A 23,739-nucleotide genomic window follows, 5' to 3' on the forward strand; every position below is an offset into this window, starting at 1 on the left:
CTGACAGACACAGCAAACCTTCTTGCCATAGCTCGCATTGATGTGCCATCCTGGATGAGCTGCACTACCTGAGCCACTTGTGTGGGTTGTAGAGTCCGTCTCATGCTACCACGAGTGTGAAAGCACCACCAACATTCAAAAATGACCAAAATATCAGCCAGAAAGCAGAAAGGTACTGAGAAGTGGTCTGTGGTCCCCACCTGCAGAACCACTCCTTTATTGAGTGTGTCTTGCTAATTGCCAATAATTTCCACCTGTTGTCTTTTCCATTTGCACAACAGCTGTGAAATTGATTGTCAATCAGTGTTGCTTTGTAAGTGGACAGTTTGATTTCACAGAAGTTTGATTTACTTGGAGTTATATTGTGTTGTTTAAGTGTTCCCTTTATTTTTTTGAGCAGTGTATAATATTTCAGCAATTAGTGTGTCCACCTTTTGTCTTCATTACAGCTTTCACTCTTTTCAGGAGGCTTGCTTTCAGATCTTTTAAGACAGTTCAGTCTTACAAGTTGGTTGATTTTAAGATTGGTTGGATGAGTTAGCAGTGGGGTGGCCACATTAAATATTAGTATTATTTAGCATTGAAGACTTCCTATATTTCCTGTTAATTTTTATCTGATGTTGGAAAATGAAATAACTTGTACCAAATGGCTGTTTCATCTGGTAATTAAATCAGTGAAAGTTATCTAATTACCACACAAAACAGTGCAAAAATCCAGAAAGTTACAGTAGTAACAGTGGTCTTTGCACAGTACTGTAACCAATCAGTCAATTTGACCACTTTAGGCTTGTACTTGTAATCATCACTCAAACATTCATGATCATGACAGGCCTAATTCATTTTGAGCAAAATGAGAATGTCTCTAATCACTCAGTTGTTACAACTACACTGTTCTGGTTGCACAAAGTACACAACCATTTGAAACCATTGTAATGTCTGTGACTTTACATGTTAATCATGAGAAGAAGAAAATGTATGTGTACATTTGAGGCTTAGAATCATCAGAGATTAAAAAAATAGAATAACTGATATAAGTCTATTTTTGATGCCTTTGATGTTTCTGAATGAATGAACTAAGAGGAGATAAGGAAATACTTGGCTGCTAAGCTGAATGACTTCTGTCTAGTTTACTTGAACAGCTTTATTGGTCTGATTATCGTAAAGGCTGATAACCTAATGTCATAATGTGTCTGGAATTCCTCATGTGTGGAACATACAGATATCTTTCACTACCTCTATTCAGTTATGATGAATCTAGATTTGTTACAGCAGAAAGCTATTAGTAGCATATGTTTAAGGGCATTGCCAACTCATTAAATCCAAATCAACATAAATGTGTCACCATAAGCTGAACATGTGGTATACGGGGGAGTGTAAATTAATAGAAATGTATTATATTTGAAAAGGAATGCTGCTCATTTTACTGATGATTGACTCAGAGAACAGGGGCCTACAAGGCACAGAATTGAGTATCCTATAACCAACAGAAGCAAAATGTACAAAAGACCAATTAATATTAACATGTTTCTTATAACACAGCATGATCTATATTATTGGATGTTTATAAATGAATCGTATTAGTATGATGCAGCCGTGCAACATAATGTGCTGTATAACCATACCAATAAAAGGTATTTAAAGAAATTAATATCCAGCACAACATTCAGTAGCCCCCAAAAACTACACAGACATTTTGAACCACTGTATTGTTCAAAATGTGAAACTGTAAAAATAAACAAATAAAAATAATGAATTTGTCGGTGACAGAACCACCCTCCTAAAGACCTCACTGACTGTGCCTGTTTCCTTAGCACTGCCTGAAATGCGCTGCCTGAACTGTGCACCAATTCCTAAGAAACCTCATCACAGCCTTTATAAACAGCATTCCAGCACGGACTAAACCTACCCTGAAGAAGTGAAACAGCCCAGCTCCATGTTAGCACGTAGTCTTTTCGGTGGTCTAACGTGAAAAACGCCATTAATGTGTAACGCTAGGCTCAAAACACAGCTAACTGTGATCTGCCATCTCATAAACTGTCTTGCTCTAGTCGGCATTATGAGGGAAGGCACATTTAACAGTAGGCTAACCTGTCAGCCTAGCTAAAGTAAATCTCTTATGGTCACAGAAGCTTTCTAAGTGACATTTACTCTGAAATAAGGCCCAAATGTCTAATAAGAAAACTACATAGCAACTTCAGTTGATTCCCTCCTTCTGTTGTAGTCGTGATGCTTAAACCGGTGTGATTTAGGACCCTGCACGGCGCCTCAGAGCGGCTGGTGATTCACCGCTGATGACAGAAGGAACCATGTCCCAGTCAGCTAGCATTCATAGCACTTCAACGATTTCTCCCTTATATGTTCTGTTTATCTAGTCCAAAATGATATGAGAGAGTATAATAGCAAAAAATGCCCTTTTAGCAGGTAACAGCACTGGCAGCTTCTTCTGAAAGCTTGAGATATATTTTATCTGCCTAGGGATTTGAGAGCGAATGATGGAGCACATCAGACTGCCAAAGGTAAAAACAATACCAGAAAATTGCTCTTATTTGCCAGGAACATGATTTAAAGTTCATATTGGTCTGTTTCTACTTAGCGTTTTTAAAGAGTGCTGTTAGCTTTCTGCGTCTGTGTCACTGTGTTTGTCCAATTTTGAAGCCTGCACTGATAGTTGTATAGTGTGAATGATGTGAGGATGTGCTGTGTCGCAGGAGAGCACAGTATATCTTGCTCCAGTCCACCACACTACACCTCTTAAAAGCCTTACATTTATAATCACGAGCTACTGCTCAAGGTAAACGGTCAGTTTTCTAAAGTGCCTTTTTATAAATACCTTTTAATACTACAGAGGGGAAGAGGTGCATTTACTCATGAATAAATTCACACGACCAATAGTTCTATTAGCTACACGTTTGCTGTGCACAAGATGGTTCTTCAAGGGTTCTTTAGTAAAAGCAATCGTTCTATTTCGAACTATGAGCTCTATATAGAACTATTTCTTGCTTAAACGGTTCTTTGCATGGTGAAATGGTTCTCTAGAGAGCAATGGCAAGCTTGTAACACAGAAGAACCCTTTTTTGGTACCATTTTCAAAAATCAATCTGAAGAACAGTTTCACCATGCAAAGAATGATTTAAGCATAATAGGATTGCAAATAGAACTCTTGGCCTTTACTAAAGAACCCTTGAAGAACCCTCTTTTTATGTGTGTAATTTAGTCCTCTGAGGTCATATAAGCTTCAGAAACATCCATGTTTTGTACATGTTTAGAGGCGTTTAATTGAATTCTTACCCAGCTTATCCAGTGCTGACTGTGTCATGTTGCAGGTTGAAAGAGTCCAGTTACTGGACAGGGGCTCTTCTCGACGGGCACAAGTGGGCACTTTGTACTTGACAGCCTCTCATACTATCTTTGTGGATAACGAGACTGAGGTTTGCAGTGAAATATGGGTAAGTTGGTTCATTCTAAGCTTTATTGGCATTGTTTAGTTGAAGTCGTTTTTTGAAATAAGTGCATGTGCACAGGCTTCATAAGTCAGAAAAACTTAAGAAGACATAAATGACATATTAAATTCTCTTTAACCATGTTATGATCTTCATTTCAGTTCAACAGTACGTTTGTGACATACTAGGCCGGGGGTCAGTAACGTACAGCTCCAGAGCAGAATTAGATTATTAAGTAAAAATAAAACAGTATAATAAATCTCTGATGGTCATTCTCAGTTTTACCACAGTTCTAACGAAAAATGTTAATATAAAGGATACAGAATTTTAAACATTGGAGTTAACGTATAACTGCTAATTCACCCTTTAACTCTGAAGACTGGCATGCAGACTGCTGGTCGACATAGCAATGCAGACAACAATCTTGCATAGCTAGTAGCTTAATAGTAAGACGAAATTGATAATTAAGAGACAAATGGACTTATTTGTATTTACAAGCACTCCAACTGGTTTCCTGATACGTGCAACAAGAAACTGTCAAACACTAAAAAGTCACCAAGCTAAAGTCAGCTTCTTGTTAGAATTTTCCTGTTCCTCCTTAAATGGTGCAGCAGTTACATTCTGGCACCTCAGGCACCATTTAAGGTGGAATAGGAAAATTCAAACAAGAAAATGCAAGAAATGCGGCTATAGCTGGGCTAAAGATGAAAGTAGAGCAAAGTAAGTCTGTCTTAATTTATATTATATTTTTTAGCCTATACTAGTACATTAGCACATACTGGGACATATTTACAGCCACGATGGTAAAATGGTCATAAAATGTTGAAAATAAAAGGTTTGATTTTTGTTGAGGGCGGCACGGTGGCGTGGTGGGTAGCGCTGTCGCCTCACAGCAAGGAGGGCCTGGGTTCGATTCCCCGGCCGGGTGACCGGGGCCCTCTCTGTGTGGAGTTTGCATGTTCTCCCCGTGTCTGCGTGGGTTTCCTCCGGGTTCTCCGGTTTCCTCCCACAGTCCAAAGACATGCAGTCAGGCCAATTGGGTGTGCTAAATTGTCCCTAGGTATGAGTGTGTGAGTGACTGTCTGTGTCTGTGTGTCTGCCCTGCGATGGACTGGCGACCTGTCCAGGGTGTATCCTGCCTTCCGCCCGAAGACTGCTGGGATAGGCTCCAGCTCCCCCCCGCGACCCTGACGGAGAAGCGGCTTAGAAAATGGATGGATGGATGGATGGATGGATGGATGATTTTTGTTGAAAGGTCAAAATAACCCTTAACATTTGGGTTGCCGACCCCTGTACTTGGCCTTGTACCTGAGTATGTCTCACTGTTTGGCACTGTGACAAAAGAAAGTTACAGATGGTTTCATTTTTCATCACAGGTGCTGCATAGTTTAGTGTGTAATGTTGAGAAGCAAAGCGTTACTGCCTTCGGATATCCACTTCTCATTCAGTGCAAGAATTTCCAGGTCATTCAACTCATCATTCCACAAGAGAACGACTGCAACGATGTTCTTATGTCACTCTTGCGTCTCTCCAGGGCAAGTAAGTATAATAGTTAACAAATTTCAAATAGGGAGTGCGTCTACTTGCTCTGACTAATCTGTTCTTTATCGGATTTCAGCAGTTATCTGATGATTCAAAGGTCATGTAAACAGCATACTTTCTTAGACCGAATTAAGGCCTATAAATGTGATGGAGAAATCCCATAAATAGAGCTGGACTTTTAGCTCAGTAATCAGGTTTTTCAGTGAATATCTACCTTTACTCTGATTTCTTTCTTTTCTCTTAATGTACGCATATGCAGAAACAGTGCTTTCCGGGATTAGCAGGCAGCATTTAACACAGCAACCGCAAGATGGCAACGAAATACTTTCGAAGTGGTGCTGAGACCAACTACATGCTTGATGAAGTGAAAATTTTGAATATACTTTATCTTCTAGATGATGTATGTTTATATTTTCTGCTGAAGTGATATTTTTTTAAAGCCACAGCATGGCATTAGTGTTTTACATTAGGTTTACGTTACATCTGCTTCTGTGAGTTTATTGGTGGGTTAGAAAGCAGAAATCAAATTATGGCCTGATTCATGCAGGCCCAGAGTTTTCCGGTCATCAGTAATTTGAACAAAGTTTATATTGTTTACAAGCACAATGTGGTCAAATTGACTGAATAGCTACTTTACTTGTTAGCTAAATTTACTTAGTAGTTACCACTGGCTGAATCAGTACTACAGTTACACAGAATTATAAGAAGAGTGGTTCTAAGCAAAACAGGAAAGAGTCAAAACCTAAGCAAAAATACTCATACGGCTAGCTTACACGCTTACAAATCCAAAATCAGGGTCGAGACAGTCCAGGGTCGTAGAGCCAACACGGATTGGTCGGGGGAGGCAGACATGACAGACAGAATAAAATCAGAATAACAATGCAAACAGTACAACCAGAACAGTTCAAACAAAGACCAGCAAAGACAAGGGGCAAACACAGGGCTTAAATACAACAGGGATGATGAGGGACAGGTGGAAACAACCAGAGGCGGAGTCACAAAACAAGGGGCTGGACTAGGATCAAAACACATGCAAATGGGCTAAACCAAAACACACGCACATGGACCGGACTAGGAGGGGCCAATCGTGACACTTAGAAAAGCATATTGTGAAATACTGTGATTAAATTTCTCATGATACTGAGATATACTGTCATATCGCCAAGCTCTGTATCAAATAATTGTGATCATTTCAATAATTGTTAGTAGGCAATTATACTGTGTACAGTAACTGTGACAGCCCTAACCACAAGTAATAGAAGAATACGCCTTGTATGCTTACTGATTATAGCGATACTGAGACAAGGTAACAACAACGCAGTTCTTCTATATAGTCTGTAAATAGCTCCAGCAATAGCACCAACCAATTAGCCACTTTATTAAATCACACCTCTGCTCCAGCACTTTTATATCACTTTTTTTTTCTGTACGTTGGATGATTAACACTACTGCACTACTGGTGCTGAATCCATGTGAAACAATCTCAGAAAGACAAGTTCTGATGACATTGTTTTATCAGTAACAGCAAAAGTATCGCCAGAGAGCCTCAGGGTCATTCCACCCCCACTGTTTGTTTATGACCTTTACTTTTACAGAACAAAACATGTGTCATGTTTTCTGTTTATCTTTTTTTCAGAACGATATGAGGAACTGTATTGTTTTTCTTTCAAGCCTAACATTGACAAGGCCGAGCGAGACCAGGCTTGGGACTTTATAGACCTGAGGGCTGAATACAGTCGAATGGGAGTACCAAATAAGCTTTGGCATGTCAGCCCCATCAACCGAGAATACAGGGTCAGTCAATAACTCAAATACTTTTGCCCATGCACCAATGTATCTCAGCTGTTACATACAGATGTTTGTCTTCATTTCAGAATTTGAAAATAGGGCAGACTGTATTACTGTGAAAGTTCACAATTTTGTTCATATGGTATGTACGTATAACACACTGAAAAAGTGAAACAGTGAATTAGCTTGATTCAAATGTCTATATTCTCTATAAATATTCCACATTCATAAAATTTATTATTACCATTATGTATTAGATGAATGAGTGCACCATTGAATTAACAGAAGATTGCACAGAAGCATCAATAATTAAATGTAACAACTTTTTTCAGTATTAGCTTAGTCCACCTTTACCTTTACTATAGCTTTTATACTTTTCCTGAGCATTTAGTTATTCACAGAAATTAGCAGGGACATTTTTTCACACTTCCAAAATCCAGCCCTAGAAGTAGGTTGCATTTTATGCTTTTCACAATAGACGTAATATCAAACTCCATCCATCCATCCATCCATCCATCCATCCATCCATCCATCCATCCATCCATCCATCATCTTCCGCTTCTCCGGGGTTCGCGGGGGCAGCATCTTAAGCAATGAGGCCCAGACCTCCCTTTCCCCAGCCACTTCCACTAGCTCTCCAGAGGGGATTCTGAGGCGCTCCCAGGCCAGCTGGGCAATATATCATACCAGCGTGTCCTGGGTCTTCCCCGGGATCTCCTCCCTGGTGGACTTGCCTGTGACACCTCATGAGGGAGGCGTCCAGGAGGCATCCTAACCAGATGCCCGAACCACCTCAGCTGGCTTTCTCATAGCCCCTCGACTCAGTGCCTGTATGTTGGGGTTTTCTCCGGTGGACGAGAGGGTAGCTTCCCTACACCTTCAGGTTGGGGAACGGGTCCTGACTGCTGTCTGTGCTTATGCACCGAACAGCAGTTCAGAGTACCCAGCCTTCTTAGAGTCCTTGGGAAGGGTGCTTGAAAGTGCTCCTCCTGGAGACTCTATTGTCCTACTGGGGGACTTCAACGCTCACATGGGCAATGACAGTGAGACCTGGAGGGGTGTGATTGGGAGGAATGGCCTCTCTGATCTGAACCCGAGTGGTGTTCAGTTTTTGGACTTCTGTGCAAACCACAGTTTGTCCATAACGAACACCATGTTTGAACACAAGGATGTCCATAAGTGCACATGGCACCAGGACACCCTAGGCCGCAGTTCAATGATTGACTTTGTAGTCGTGTCATCGGACTTGCGGCCATGTGTTTTGGACACTCAGGTAAAGAGAGGAGCTCAGCTGTCAACTGATCACCACCTGGTGGTGAGTTGGATCAGGTGGTGGGTGAAGATGCTGGTCAGACTGTGAGGGGTATAGTGAGGGGTTGCTGGGAACGTCTGGCAGAAGAACCTTGATTTATTGATCTTCAACTCACACCTCTGTCAGAACTTTGACCAGATATCGGGGAGGTGAGGGACATTGACTAAGAATGGGCCATGTTCCGCTCCTCCATTGTTGAAATGGCTGACTGTAGCTGTGGCCGCAAGGTAGTAGGTGCCTGTCGGGGCGGTAATCCTCGAACCCGGTGGTGGACACCCCAGGTGAGAGATGCCGTCAAGCTGAAGAAGGCAGAGTCTGGAGACACGGGAATAGGCTCATCCATTACTGAGGCCGAAGTCATTAAGGTAGTTAAAAAGCTCCTTGGTGGCAAGGCTCCAGGGGTGGATGTGATACGTCCCGAGTTCCTCAAGGCTCTGGATGTTGTGGGGCTGTCTTGGCTGACACGTCTTTTCAACATTGCGTGGACATCGGGGGCGGTGCCACTGGATTGGCAGACTGGGGTGGTGGTGCCTCTTTTTAAAAAAGGGGACCAGAGGCTGTGTTCCAACTACAGGGGAATCACTCTCCTCAGCCTCCCTGGTAAGGTCTATGCAGGTGTACTGGAGAAGAGAGTCCGGCTTATAGTCGAACCTCGGATCCAGGAGGAGCAGTGCGTTCTCACTAATTCTCACTAATGGCTTTTTGCACACCTTTGACTTACAGTATTGACTTGTTTTCTCACAGTAGACAGATAGATAGAAACACCTGCAGATTTTTTTCAGATCTGATGCAAGAGTGAAGCTTAATGTTCTTGTCTCTCTGAAAGAGGAAGCATTAAAGCTGTTTATCTGATCGGGACAGTTTTGGTGGTATAGCAGGTCTTGCACTGTTGTTAGGTGTCCCATTTTCTCAGTGTTGCCTTTTGAAATCTCTTTTTCTTTTGGCTTTCGCAAGCAGATTTTCTGATATTTAATCCTCTGAAATATTTTCTACTTAATGGTCACTTTACATTGGATATCAAAGAAATGAAGTACTTTGTTACTCACTGTTCTGATAGGTAATGATGATGAGATTATTAGAACATTCAGGATCTTACAGCTTTTCCTGAGTATTAAAAAAATACATAAAAATGAATGTTCTTAACAATGTAGTGAAATTTAAGTCAGCAACCAAGGGTCTCTCATTATCTGTGTTTCAAGGAAACCACTGACAATGATCAGTACAAGGTGACTAGATGCATCCTGTCTTTTTTTCTGTAGCATATAGCTCAGTTACACTGTTTTTAAAGATCAGTATTTACCATACTTTGCAAACAATCTGTTATTTATAGATTAAAGACATTTAACACAAAAAATGGAACAAATCTTGATCACGGAATAGAAAATTGTATCAAAGATGAAAATATGTGTGTGTTACACACCCTGGTTCCTGAGTTTCATTTGAATGAAATTATATTAGTGTATTGCTTTTTCAGTGTATGCCCGAAATTCAGTGCAATCACTAATCCATTTTTGTTTCCATGTGTAACTTCTCCTTCTTTGAGACAGGTGTGTGATACGTATCCCACAGACTTGTTTGTGCCTAAATCAGCCACCCTCCCTGTCATCGTCGGGAGCTCCAAGTTTCGCAGCAGAGGCCGATTTCCCACGCTGTCATACTACTGCAAAGAAACCCAAGTGAGTGCTACTGAATTTTCAGTGCATTCCTTTCGAGGAACATGAGGTTCTGTGGGTCCGTTTAATGAGGCTTCTGAGATTCGGCCCAGTTCTTCACTGTCTTCTGGGCTTCATGTATTTTGTCTTCTGTCATCAGATAATATAATGACATATGATACATTTGTTATGTAACATCCAACAGTCTTTGACACTAATATGACACCATTTTTTTGTTCCTTGTGGTTTTCCCTCCAGTACTCCACTGGGTATTAAGTGTGTCCTGCCACTACTGCACTTACTGAAAATGTGTTCAGTGTTACGCTGTGCTATATCTTCTTTGCCAGAAGCCTCCATAATATATTGCACAGCATAAGCTTCCAGTATTATAACCGTGATAAGTGGATTGCTTAGAAGATAGGTCAGGTTCCTGCTCTGTGTGGGTTGGTCTCTTCAGAACAGGCCATTCCTTTTTATTGAGGTCAAATATTCCCCACAGACTCCTCATGTTTGTGTTGGTTCCAAGAGCATAAAGCAAAAAATGTGACCTCTACATACAAACTAGGGTGGTGTGACCCAGATGGCTTGGTCATGTCATAGCCTCTACACTTATCTATGTTCAGTTAATCCCATATGTGATTGAAACGAGTGTCTAAAAAAAATGTATCACCAGCACAACCAAGGTCAAGTTCTCATGAAATGGAGCCCAGTTTGTAAATAGGACTGTAGGCTCTCAGTTTGATTTATCATCTGTGGGTAGAAGAACATAAATTACTGAAAGTTTCATGGTGATAGTTTTCATTTCCATCTTTGTAAGACGATAAATGAGCACTGAAACTGAGCATGGAAACAGCTGCCATCAGAGAAGTGCAAATGTAGGCACATAGAACTAGAGATTTTATAACCTGTTATTCAACACCACTGTTTGAATCATTGTCATAACGTTTGATTGTGTAGATATGGACAGATGAGCCAAAAGTTGATTATCTTGTAACAGCAGTGCATTACGAGGTCCGCAATGCATTAGACAGTAAGCAAAGAGTTGTTTCTCATAGTAGATGTGTTGGATGCAAGAGACAAGGGAAGGAGTGAAGACGGGAGTGATTTTGATGTGTCACAGCACACGAGTGTTAGAACTGGACCTTGGAGCAATGGAAGAAGGTTGCCTGGTCTGATGAGTCCCATTTTCTTCTACATCACATGGACGGCCGGGTATGCATGTGCCATTTACCCCTTTGTGGCAATGGTATCACCATTGGCTTGCCACGCTGCACACATTGATCAGGAATGGTTTGAGGAACATGAAGAAGAGTTCAGGATGTTGCACTGGCCTCCAAATTCCCCAGATCTCAATCCAATCGAGCATCCGTGGGATGTGTTGGAACAGTAAGTCTGATTTACTGTGGCCGAACCTTGCAACTTACAGGAGCAGATCTGCTGCTATTGTCTTGGTGCCAGGTACCACAGGGCACCTTCAGAGGTCTTGTGGAGTCCATGCCTTAGCAGGTCAGAGCTGTTTTGGCAGCACGCAGAGGACCAACAGCATATTAGGCATTGTATTTTGGCTCATCAGTGTGTACACAAGCTATTGTGTATTTAACAGTGTGGTATATTCAATCCAGAGCCTTTTGTGCCAAACGTTTGTTTCCATTCTAGGCAGCCATATGTCGCAGCAGCCAGCCTCTGTCCGGCTTCAGCGCCCGCTGCTTAGAAGATGAGCAGATGCTAGAGGCTATCATGAAGTCCAACCCTGGCAGCCGGTTCATGTACGTTGTGGACACCAGACCCAAGGTGAGTTAATCATCACTATATTTTGTGGCCTTTTACTGGCATAGTTTGGGTCCTTTTGTCCTCTTTGAAGGAAAAGTCATTACAAATCAATACAAAAGTATTCAGACTAATCACCTCTGTCCTATAGTGAAACATTTCCATCCTGATGGAAGTTGTGTCCTCATAGATGAAAATTCCCACCATGCTCTGAGAATGAAGGTTTGATGAGTATGAAAATGATATAACTCGTGTTGTGGCCTATGCAGTCAACAGATAACAACCCACTTCAACACTTATGGTGGATTTTGGACTTACTCTCCACTAGCAGTCAAAACACTAGTTAAAGGAATATCTTTTGAGATTGGTGTTCCCTCCAAAGACATGTAGAATCTTGTAAAAAAAACATATTGAAGCTGTTCTGTTGGCTTCCAGTGACCAGAAACCTTACTAAGACACTGTTTAGTTAGTTAATTTTTTTTAACACAATTTTGTCTTGCAGTTTATTTTTGGCAGTACTTGTGTTGCTATGATATATTTTATTCATGTAGAAATTATGTATTTGGAAGTAGAAAATTCAGTGTACCACTTTTTCCAGTGCCTACACAAGCTATCCAAAAATTCCTAAACATGTGCATGTTTTCAGCTAAATGCAATGGCAAACCGGGCTACAGGAAAGGGCTATGAAAGTGAGGATAACTACACCAACATCAAGTTTCAGTTCATCGGCATTGAAAACATCCATGTGATGAGGAACAGTCAACAGAAGCTTATAGAAGGTACTTTGTCGCCTGTGTACTTTACTTTTTAATGTCAGGTTCACTTATAACTGCTTGTGTCCGATGCACTTAGAACATATACAAGTTTTAAATGCCCACAAAGGTACTAAAAAGGATGCTGGATAAAGTGGAGCCAATGTGAACGACAGCTTCCCATCATTTTCTCTGAGATCCTCCTATAATGTGACTTGGACTAAGATCAGAATACCAGGATACTGGACCACCTAGTGTTCTCATTAATAAAGACAGTTGGACCGTAGGAGGGTTTCACAGTAAAGCAGGGGGATGTAGTAAGACGTTTTTGAATCCATCTGGCTTTCATTGCCCGACTATTTTGGTTTTGCTGAGTTGACGATTGGAGACCCTTTTCCCCCTTATGAGGAAAAGAGGGGCGTGAGAATGATTTGATTCAGTGTTGGAAAAATAACGTTAGTACTAGCTGTGATAGCATTTTGACCTTGAACGCACTAGGGAGTCCACTGGGTGAATACCACTGAGTAGCTGTCCAGCAGAGACTACATGGCAGCTCTAGCTCTCGTTACAGTAAAGCCAGTTGGAACCTTTTTCAGCTCTAATTCTTTCCAGAATGGCACTTTCCTTCATCACAGGTTTGTATTAGCCCTGAGATCAGAGTTTGACTGAACCTGCTCACCTGTTAATCCCAGCTTGATGCACTCTCATCATGAAGGCAACCATAGGGAGCCATTAGCTCACCATAGAATATTTCTGTTTGTTTAAAAAGGAAGTGCAACGTAAGAATATCTGTTACAGGGAGGCGCACATGCTGAAGCAGTCAGTGCACAGCAATGAACTTTCAAATGAAGTGTCACCACGCTCTTGTTCATGCTCTTAAAGGAGAAATTCATCAGCACTGCATGTTTAGTAGTATTGGGTACTACTAAACATGCAGTGCTGATGATTTTCTTCTTGTAAAAATTCCCCAAAAGGAACTTACACTAATCAGGCAGAAGCCAAAGTTCCAAAATAAAATGCAGATTTTAGCACAGAAGCCCTACTTCATCTAAACGTTCTGCTCCTCCAGAGTACAATAAATACATCCATAACATCAATGCAAATGCAAAGAACAACTCAGCCAATTTGCATTGTAGTCCATGTAGATACTGAATAATAAGCTTTGGTATGTAATAAGGGGTTTTAAGGGGTTACAGTACATATCTTCCAATACTGATATGATAGTTATCATCATGTATTCCATTTACTACATATTTATTTTTATAACTGTATTTTGAACTGTTTTCAAGTGTTTTACACCTAGAAAATGACATGCATTGTAGCTAAAGTTTTTGTTATATATCATCACCGTGAAAACTAAAACCAAATATTGTTGTGTGACACCAGTGTCGGTATAGATGAAGTATCCCCCAGAACTGTTTTAAGTAAACCAAGCAAAGGGAGAATGAAAAAGACAAAAAAGTTTAGTAGTTATTGTTTACACAAATATATGATGGGAGAGAGGACAACTTAATGATGCTTCGTGCTGATAAATTTGGAGACCAGGTCTTCGCTAATATTTTTCTTCTGGAAATAGAAACAATTTAAAACATTTTTTCAATCCTTATTTTTCAGTGCCTAAAATAACAACGGTCTCATGTAAAGTGAGGTCAATTTTCATGCTTTTCATACTAAATATTTTAAATATAATCCAGCGATAAGAGCTGGGCATTTTTGGTTTTCATCATTATACTGTCCCAAATATCAGAGATCCTGTGGCAGTGAGTAATTACTATCCAATTTACTGTAATGTAGGCTGTTAGATTATCTATTTTGTCTGCTCTATTCCCAAGGATGTGTTTAACTGTATGGTGGCTCATTTCACAGTGTCTGATCTTCGGTCTCCTTCCATGGGGGAATTCCTCTTGGGACTGGAAAATTCAGACTGGTTGAAACACATCCAAACCATACTGACTGCTGGAAAGTTCATCTCAAAGGTTCAGCTGAATCAGAACTTTAGTAACCTATGCATGCTTGACTTAATATGACTTCTCTGTACTAATTGTTTGAGTGTGCATGCAGGCTGTGGCAGAGGAAGGGGTCAGTGTCTTGGTGCACTGCTCTGATGGTTGGGATCGGACAGCTCAAGTGTGCTCTGTGGCCTGCATACTTCTTGATCCTTACTACAGGACTCTCAAAGGATTTATGGTAAACACACAGTTATAAATACACAGTTTGTACCTTCCTGTCTCTGAAATAGTGACTTTATAGGAGAAGGGACAAATGTTTTACACATTTTTCAGACTAATATTGTTGAGTTGTCTTCTCACAGTAGAATGATGGACAGAAACATCTGTGGATTTTTTCAGATCTGAAGCAAAAGTGGAGCTTGATGTTCTCCTCTCTGTCAAAGATGAGGCCTTTAAGCGCTGTTTATCTGATCATTACAGTTTTGGCAGTCCAAGGTCTTACATGGTTCTTAGATGTCCCATTTTTTTAAATCTTTTGATAATTTTAACTGTTTTTCTATTTACTTTCCTTTGACTTGCCCCTTCCTTATGTAGGTGTGTTATCTGATTTCTCAGAAATATCTCCTTCAGCCATTTCAAATCTGCAGGGCAGCTAAGGGGTGCTTGGGTAATTGCTTTTGTGAATGTTAGTGTCTCTTAATGTCAGGAAGCAGCTTTTGTTGGGAGGACACAGCTGTAACTGGTTGGTTTAAGATTGGATGGATGGAAGAGTCAAAGTGCCAGTAGCGTGCACCAAAGTAAAGAGTGGATCAATTAAATACTGATAGATTTGACATGTGTTGCACTTAATGGCAGTTTTGACTCAAAATTAAGTAAACAAAAGTAGGGATGCATTAATACAGATACAGGTTACGCAGTAGTGGAGGCTTTGTTTACACCGATAAGTGTCACTGACTGCATGACTGTTGGACACAAAGCTGCTGGTCACTTTAAACATTCTGCACCAGTATATTCTCACCAGATCTACACTGTGTGATTTTTAGCCCATTTAAAAACAAAACCACTTCCCCAGTATGTGTGGAGACAAGTAGTCTATCGAAACGAAAAATTGAAAACATTCGACCTTTCCTAGCAAAGTCTGTGCTGACTTTATTCTGTTTGACTAAGTAGATAAGCAAGGTATATATGTTAATAATGTCTTACCGTGTACTTACCTGTATTGTCTTACTGTGTACATCACCATCTGGTTTAGGTTCAGTGCTCAGTGTAAGCAGCGCTGCTCAGTTTCTCTGCTCAGTACTGTGAGTGCAATGTGTTATTTTGAATAAAACAGCTTTATTTGAAATTGTTCATAGACAAAACTGCACTGTCTGTAGATGCTGTGTTTCATATAGCATGGATGGAGCATTTTCGTGCATGATGGACTATGCAAATGTGCATAGTGAGTCAACAAAGAACAAGATTTCTATAATCACTCTGTGTATGTCTGGATTTAGAGGATATTCAGCTACAGCTCTGCCAGACAATCAAAAGACACAAGTGAGCTCCTCAGATTAACCTCAGATGTGTTTTCTGCTGTCACTGTGCTACAGAGACCGACAGATCGAGGTTAAAAACTGAAATGTATTTTACTTACAGCTGTGCAGATGTGCTTTTCTGACATGGAACAAAACTCTCTCTTCTCCACTGCAGCTCAATCCACTCATTTACACAAACTTAATTTACATTTACATTAGTTCATTCTAAGTAAGGTACTCAATATAGTATCGGATTCAGTATCGGTGAGTACCAAAAAATGTGTACTCGTACTCGGTCTGAAAAAAGTGGTATCGATGCATCCCCAAAGTAAGGGATGGTCACTGACTTTCGCACAGTACTGTACATTCATGTAACTTAATTTTACTCCACAATTTTGTCACATTTCTATTGGTCCATTTATCATGATATAGTAACACAGTGTGATAAGCAATTAGTAATGCTAACATTTGCTGGATGTGGTAGAACTGGCCATTTTAAGCATGCATTGGTATGTAAATATTGATGGACATGATGACTTGATAGCCTACTTTACTTACCCTAAAAGTTTTATTTCAAATATCAAAATGTAAGTAAAGATGCAGGATGGGCTTGGCAAGGATAACTGCCAAGCTGTGCTCACAGGCCTTGTTCCTTTGATCATAAGGATTTACTCTGTCTGGCTAGGCTCCTGCCAGAGAGAGCTCTACCTCTCTGGGAGATCAGACAGGGAAGAGCAAGGCCCAGTTTTGTAGAATAATATATTGCTTCTGGGAAAAATGAACCCCATCAGGGTGAACAGGGTAAAGAAGCCTGGCGGCATAGATTAGCTGTGTCTCGGAATCCCATCTCAAAGAAAATTTCATTTCCTGTTGCACGGGGATGGAAAAACTAGGTTGCCAGAATAATGGATTATGTCAAAATAAGTAGAAGACAGGCATCCCTGCACAACCCAATTGCTTTAAATGATTGAAATCATATTATTATACATAATACCTTTTTATTCCATGTGCAGGTGCTGATTGAAAAAGACTGGGTTTCATTTGGACATAAGTTTTCCCACAGGTGAGTATTCATGGCTTATGGATAAATAATACAGCGACACTATATTACAATTACACACTCATTTTGAAACATTCAATAAATGTATTGTTAATGAATAGTGCATTTGAGGTAATGAGCTAAATCACACTCAGTAATGCTTTATGTATACTTTAAGATGTTTAAGATACATTCACATCTATTCATGGAATAAACATGCAAATTAGAATAAAGAGTTTCATTCCAAAATTCTATATACAATCACATTGAACAACACTGGTTAAATTACATGTTTAGTTCATTTTCTAAGTGAAAATGAGTAAATATGGATTATTCTACAAATGTCCTCTACAGAGAACACACATTTGCAAATTGTAACACAATTTAATGTCATTTTATTTATTTGCAGAGTTTAACATATTGGAAAAAAACATAAAATGTAATATGTAACAAGTTTTTTACAGAATGCATTTTTTACAATATGTTAAATTCAGCAAGTAAACAGTTATGCATTACAGTGTGCAGAAATTTGTTTTCTATAGAGGATGTATTCACTTATTCTCACTTAGAAAAACAGCACAGAGACTTTTGCATATGACTGTATCCATTTGTGGCATTTTTGGATATAACAGGTTTTTGAAATGAATAGCAGCTGAGATATAATGGAAAACACTTTAATGTCTCTAATAATGGTGATATTAGTCACAATATAACATTGGTGTAAAGCCCACTTACAATAACATGTCATGAAAAAAAGGATTTTGAAAGTGTTCTATAATGTGTTATGAAATTAAACCCATCATATATAATTGTTCCTGTTTATTACTGTATAATGCACATCACATATCTAAAATGCTGGCTGACGCTCTTATCCAGAGCAACTTACAATTTGATCATTTTACACAAGTAGGCGAAGGTAGTGTTTGGAATCTTGCCCAAGGACTCTTATTGGTATGGTGTAGGGGGCTTACTTACTTACAGGTGAGGAATTGAACCCTAGTCTACAGCGTAGAAGGCAGAGGTGTTAACCACTACACTACACCAACCACCAATTATCTATGATATGAATGTCCTATGAAACTCATGCACAGATTCATGTAATGTATAAGGATGTGAAATGTTATCCATTTGCACCGTTTTGTATCAGTCATGAAATCTTTTTAAACAGTATAAAGGTAGCAATAAAAACACAATATAGACATCATGTGCTTAGAACTGTTTGTTCCCTGTGTAACGTGGAGGAGCGATGATGAGGCAGACACACATGCTGGGAGAAGCGAGATTTATTAGGGGCAAATCCAGATTCAGGGCTGAAACGGTCCAGGGTCAGAGAGCCAACACGGATAGATTGTGGAACAGACATGACAAAAAGGACCACAGACTAAACACACAACAGAGGCCAGAAGATCAAACACTATACAATAAAATACACTACAAAGAATACACTACAAAGACCAGCAAACAACTAGGAACAAACACAGGGCTTAAATATAGAGACAACGAGGGTTAATAAGACAAAGTTGATAAACACAGGTGGTACAATTAAGGGCAGGGTCTGGAAACAAGGGGGCAGGACCGGGAAAAAACATGGAAGCGAAACAAAAGCACATGGAGGACTGGGAGGTGCCAGTCGTGACACCCTGAAAAGAAGGAACCAGTGTTTTAATGTATTCATGTTCATATCATGAAGTTTGTAGTAAATATCACTGAGCATGTTTTTAATTCATTACATAATATGCTTGTTCAAAATGTGGGCCTTCAAAATGAGTATCTGTCATAGAGTGTTACTGTACTGTTTATGAATATGCAGTGTACTTGTAGTTACTGTAAAGTGTAACCCATTAGACGTATGATGCCCACCATTGTAAAAATAAATGTAAAGAAGTTTCCAGTCTTGATTGTTTGTTTTTGAGGGAACCTATCTGTGTGATCGTATGGCATTTCCCTATAGATACAGTCATCTAGATGAAGACCCCAAGGAGGTGTCACCGGTTATAGACCAGTTTCTTGAGTGTGTGTGGCAGCTTATGGAGCAGTTTCCCTGTGCCTTCGAATACAATGAGAGATTCCTTATCAGCATCCACAATCACATTCATTCGTGTCAATATGGCAACTTTGTTTGCAACAGTGAAAAAGAGAGGAAAGATCTGGGGTAAATATTTTTATGTATTCATTAAAATAAAACGGACTTGTCTGTGTTCTACAGTACTCACATCTTAATCTCTGTTGTACTCATGCACTTTAAATTGTGCTCATCATCACTGATTAAAGGACAGCTTGCTTTGTTTTTTTCTCCAGCATTAGAGAGAAGACTCACTCCTTGTGGCCTCACATGTGGAAGAACAAATCAGACTTTGTGAATCCGCTGTTCAGACCGGACCATAGTCAGACTCAGGGAGTTCTACGGCCCCTTACTACCCCCTACTGTTTCAAGTATGTTGAAGCATGTTAATAAAACTCAGATGTGTAACTTTTTGAGTAAACAGCTACCAACTCACAATGGGCAGTTTTGATAATAGTTAGCAAAGCATGGAAGTCAAACGCCCCTTAAAATGTTTAGCGCATACTGAGAAAACGTTATTACACATATGTGTATATATATATATATATATATATATATATATATATATATATATATATATATATATATATATGTATATATGTATGTATATATATATAATGTATATATTATACATGTGTGTAGCATCTGAATCACAAAACAGTTTATAATAAATTAGTTTGTTCAGATTTAAACAAAGTCATTCAGTAGTTTGATGTGATTTCTTTAAGAGGGTGTTGATAGGAAACAGGGGTCACTTTGTCTGCAACACAAATATAGCCACATTTTATTTACTATCCGACAGTAGTAAGACTAGTTTCTTTTCAGTTATGAGTATATATAGTGTGTCATTCATTTTCTCGTATTTTATTTTTGTCCCTTGACCTCAACTAAGGTTCGTGTGGCTAAATATACCAAAAATGGTCATAATTCACTTTTACGTGACCATTGCCTTAGAATTAATCGGGTTATATACATTCAAGACTGCTATATGTAAATGACCTCTGTTCTGATTGGCTGTCCTGTATTGTTCTTCAATTAAAAAGCAATCAGAGCTGAAATTCTCCTTAAAACTTCAATATGAACGGACAGGGCTAAGACTACTGTAGGCAGAATAATTTTCACATATGGATTGTATGGACTGGATAGTGAATGGGATGTTTTAAAGGTTAACAGAGTTCACATATTACTTCAAACTCAACAACTTGGGCCCTTTAACTGAAAACACTTGTAAATCAATATTTCAGGCCCAGGCAGCATATTCATAACTATTCCATGTACTCACTTCAAGGTGGCTTTTATAGTCATTTAACTTTGTATGTCTGGTTCCTATCATCACTACTGCTTAAATTATTCCCTAAATCAGGCCAATGGGAAAGTGAGAGAAACAGAGAGAAACAATGTGAAAAATTTTGGCGTGTCAATTTCTCTACAGTGGAGCATTTTGCATAAATCATCCTGAATGACTTTGTTTACATCTTATCTGTTTAATCATGCAGACATTTTGAAATATTGGAGAGTTTCCCCTTTAAGGCATGGATCATACTGTGAACTGAAGTGTTTAAATCGTGCAGGAAAAATTCCTTGTGGGCCACTGTGCCCTGTCTCTCTGACGAATGATTGACTCAACCGCTGAACTGAGCCGGGTGCAATTGACGCAACTGGGGCACAAGTGCTTGTTTACAAATGGGCAATCGCTCCATATACTTGTAGTGAAAGATGCTGCACTCTCCCTCTGTTTCTCTCTCACTTTCAGATTGCCCTGATTTAGAGAATAATTTAAGCATTCCGAACCCACTGAACCTGAACCGCTGCCTGGCAGTTTCTATGGCAATTCTGGAGCATTTGTTAACTGATCTGCACACTGATTTCTCTCTGACTTCTGCCTTATTCTTACCTCTTAGTTCTACAAGGCTGTAATATTGTTCATTTCCTGTCGAACTACAATGCAAGTACACTTTTAATGTTGGCACGTTTTATTTTGCTTTTGTGTTGTATACAGGTTCTGGAGGGGTTTGTATAATCATTTTGACAGAGGGTTGCACCCGCGTCAGTCTGTGCTGGACTGCTTGATGGCTGTGAAAGAGGAAACACAGCAGCTTGAAGAACTGCTGGCTGTTTGTGAGCAGGTAGGGACCAAATGTGGTCATGCCTGCTGCAAGGTCTTTAAAGAGAAATACTACTGATTTTCAATTTTTCAGAATTATTAGATTGTTGAGAAGTAAACAGTGTCATCCAGAGTGGTCTGATGTAAACTGGTTCATTGCGGACAACTTTACCCACTCCAATTTTCTTTACAGCAGTGGCGACAGGAACCAGGGGTCTTGATGTCTGCAACAGTGTTTCCCAACCCTGGTCCCGGAGGCACACTGTCCTGAAAATTATAGCGATCTCCCTGCTTCAAAACACCCACTTAAACTCTTTAAGGGCTTGTTAATGAGCTAATTACTTGGATTAGGTGTGCAGAGCAGTATGCCTCTAGGACCAGAGTTGGGAAAAGCTCATCTATAATATGAATATAGCCATTTATACATTATACACCAAAACAACTAGTGAACTTATGTGACTTCTCAATTTTTACATGTAATTCTGATAATGGTAAAATAGCGGTGCATCTGAAAAAAAGGAAAAAAAGGTTTTATTGGGGTACTATTTTGCCTTCTCCATTATGAATGTGTTTCAGAAAACACATCTTTGGCCAAAAGCTCATTGCATAACCATTGTAAAGCAATGTTTCTGGCATCAGGCAGCAAATTTGTAAACATTTCATAGAATAACTTTCAATAAGGAAGTCTTTAAAGGCACTAAATGCTTTGGACACCTGGTTCCTATTTCCACCACTTTGAACAATTCTGACTTGACAAGTTTCTGTAGAACACTGCATTTCACATCAGAGCACTTTTAATGATAATTTTATTTTACAGGAATTATGAGAAATCTGTGCCTTCTTAACTAAGAACATGTAAAAGTAGTCAGTGTTTAAGATGTTTAAGATCATCCACTCTTAAAGGAATTCTCCAGTTTTTGAACCTTAACTTACTCGCACAGAATAGAAGCCAGTGGGTAATGATTGTCAGTGGCAATTGGCCCAATGCTGACTAGCAAAATACTGGGGAGTCCTTTTAAAAGCATGCAATAATGTATTTGCATTAAATCTAATGTTTATATATGAGCATATTTTCAACTGACTGAATCCTGTATTGTTCTAGAAACTTGCTGCCCTGGGTAAAGAGCATGCGAACAGCCTCTGTGTGAAAAGGCATTCAATAAATCATCGCCAGACTCTGTGGGCAGAGCCAGCACACCTCAGCTCAGCCAACTCCCCTCAGGATTACACTGGTGGAATTTTGAGCACCGGTCCTAAAGATTGGCCTGTCCAGCAGAGGGAGACTGAGAGCACTGAGCTTAGCCTGTTTGGAGATGCAACAAAAAGCTCAGACCCTGACAACAGCGACCAGGAGTCAGGAGTGGCTGACTTTAGCTGCCATTCCTCCAGCGGTGGAGATTCGTTTCCAAGTGAAGATAGCGTCAAGGACGCCGACTCAGACGAAGCTGCTTTCAATACTGCCTGATAAAGCAAAGTGACACATGATAAATGAAAGCCATAGGATTTCTAAAGGGACTGTGCAATTATACTAAGAATGGCAAAAGGTCATGTATGCATTTTGACTTGAGTTGTTCATGCTATACTCCATTAACATGTCTCTGTGTCTATATTTCTGATAGCCAGTGAAAAAAGGAAGTGTTGCTTTATTTATTACAATATTTATGCCATTGTAGCTTTGTATGCGCATGAAATGATTTGTATTGAAACCCCGCATGTTACAAAATACCACATAATGAACTTATATTCATGGTGAGGTATCAAATGAGTTTCAGATTCACGTGACATTTTAAAATAGCCTTTCCATGGTTAAACAGAACGGCACAAGTAGGATCCAGACAGAGCTCTGACATTTGTCGGTCCATAAATTTCCTTCTTACATGCTCGTAGGCCAAAGAATTCCACTTGTGTGAACTTGTGCTACAGGGACCTTCAACCTGAACACAAAAGTAGCTCTGAGGAACAAAATTGAACAGCTGACGCAGACCAAAAAGGAGAAATATCACAAAGCACACATGGTCAAGATGGTCAATGTAGAAACTGTAGGAACATCACCTCACAGTGGTTTATTACAGCCTGCAAATGATGCTAACATTGATGCTCTTATGAGCAGTAATGGAAGATATGCAGTAATACGTGCACAGTGTAAGCTTAAGCTACATTTCCTTGTGAATGTTGAGAGATGATTCCCAATGTAACAGGTTATTCTCACACTTCACTTATTTCTGTCGCTAGTGCAATGTTACTCCAGTATTGGTAAATAAAGTCAGCTTTACACATAGCCTCTGCCTCTTTGGTAAATTGCTGTTAACTAATGGTGCTTATTGCAAGGCAGCATATCCATGAGAAATTTTTTTGTTCTTTTTAAACATTTATCATTAAACTTTTGTTTAGTGTGACTTTTTTTTTAATTTGGCTCTTTATTTGGGCATCTATATTTTTTATTTTCTTATCAAGCACAAGTATGCAGACTACTCCAATTTGCTTTAGCATTGTTGCAGCATTCTTATCATGGCATCCTTGAAATTACACAAAAAATAAACAGTATTTTAGATTTTTCAAAAATTCTACATATTTACAAGGCTGAGATGTGAACAAAGTAATTCAGAACACTTTGGTGTGACAAGCTCCGGTGTAGAGAAACCTGGCAAGTCAGTGGTGGTGATGGGAACCAGACATCTCAAAGAGTTTAATGCCCCTGAAAGCTGCCTCACAAATTTATTACAGGAAACGGTTAATCACTGCCTGAAGTCTGACACCTTCTTTTACTATGGCTTTGTGATAATGTTTTGGCTTAAATTGTATTTTAATCTATTCT

General features: G+C 39.6%; 1 protein-coding gene across 1 annotated transcript; it reads left to right on the top strand.

Annotated features, from left to right (window-relative positions):
• Positions 1-2,266: 2,266 nt before the first annotated feature.
• mtmr7a (myotubularin related protein 7a) lies at positions 2,267-23,203 on the top strand. The gene is made up of 14 exons (XM_037540684.1): positions 2,267-2,516; positions 3,324-3,446; positions 4,817-4,979; positions 6,619-6,776; positions 9,630-9,758; positions 11,391-11,525; positions 12,148-12,280; positions 14,120-14,229; positions 14,315-14,440; positions 16,733-16,782; positions 18,710-18,910; positions 19,057-19,191; positions 20,820-20,946; positions 22,027-23,203. The coding sequence occupies exons 1-14, from the start codon at positions 2,490-2,492 to the stop codon at positions 22,387-22,389; spliced, it is 1,980 nt and encodes a 659-aa protein (XP_037396581.1). The 5' UTR covers positions 2,267-2,489; the 3' UTR covers positions 22,390-23,203.
• Positions 23,204-23,739: the final 536 nt, after the last annotated feature.

The sequence above is a fragment of the Pygocentrus nattereri genome, chromosome 8 (genome assembly GCF_015220715.1).
Source record: "Pygocentrus nattereri isolate fPygNat1 chromosome 8, fPygNat1.pri, whole genome shotgun sequence".
In the NCBI taxonomy this organism is placed as follows: domain Eukaryota; kingdom Metazoa; phylum Chordata; class Actinopteri; order Characiformes; family Serrasalmidae; genus Pygocentrus; species Pygocentrus nattereri.

Excerpts from the sequence above, each read along its gene's own strand:
- mtmr7a (XM_037540684.1), top strand. The coding sequence starts at position 2,490 with ATGATGGAGCACATCAGACTGCCAAAG. Across the intron at positions 16,783-18,709 it reads GGACATAAGTTTTCCCACAG|ATACAGTCATCTAGATGAAG; the intron begins GTGAGTATTCAT and ends ATTTCCCTATAG. Across the intron at positions 18,911-19,056 it reads AAAGAGAGGAAAGATCTGGG|CATTAGAGAGAAGACTCACT; the intron begins GTAAATATTTTT and ends TTTTTTCTCCAG.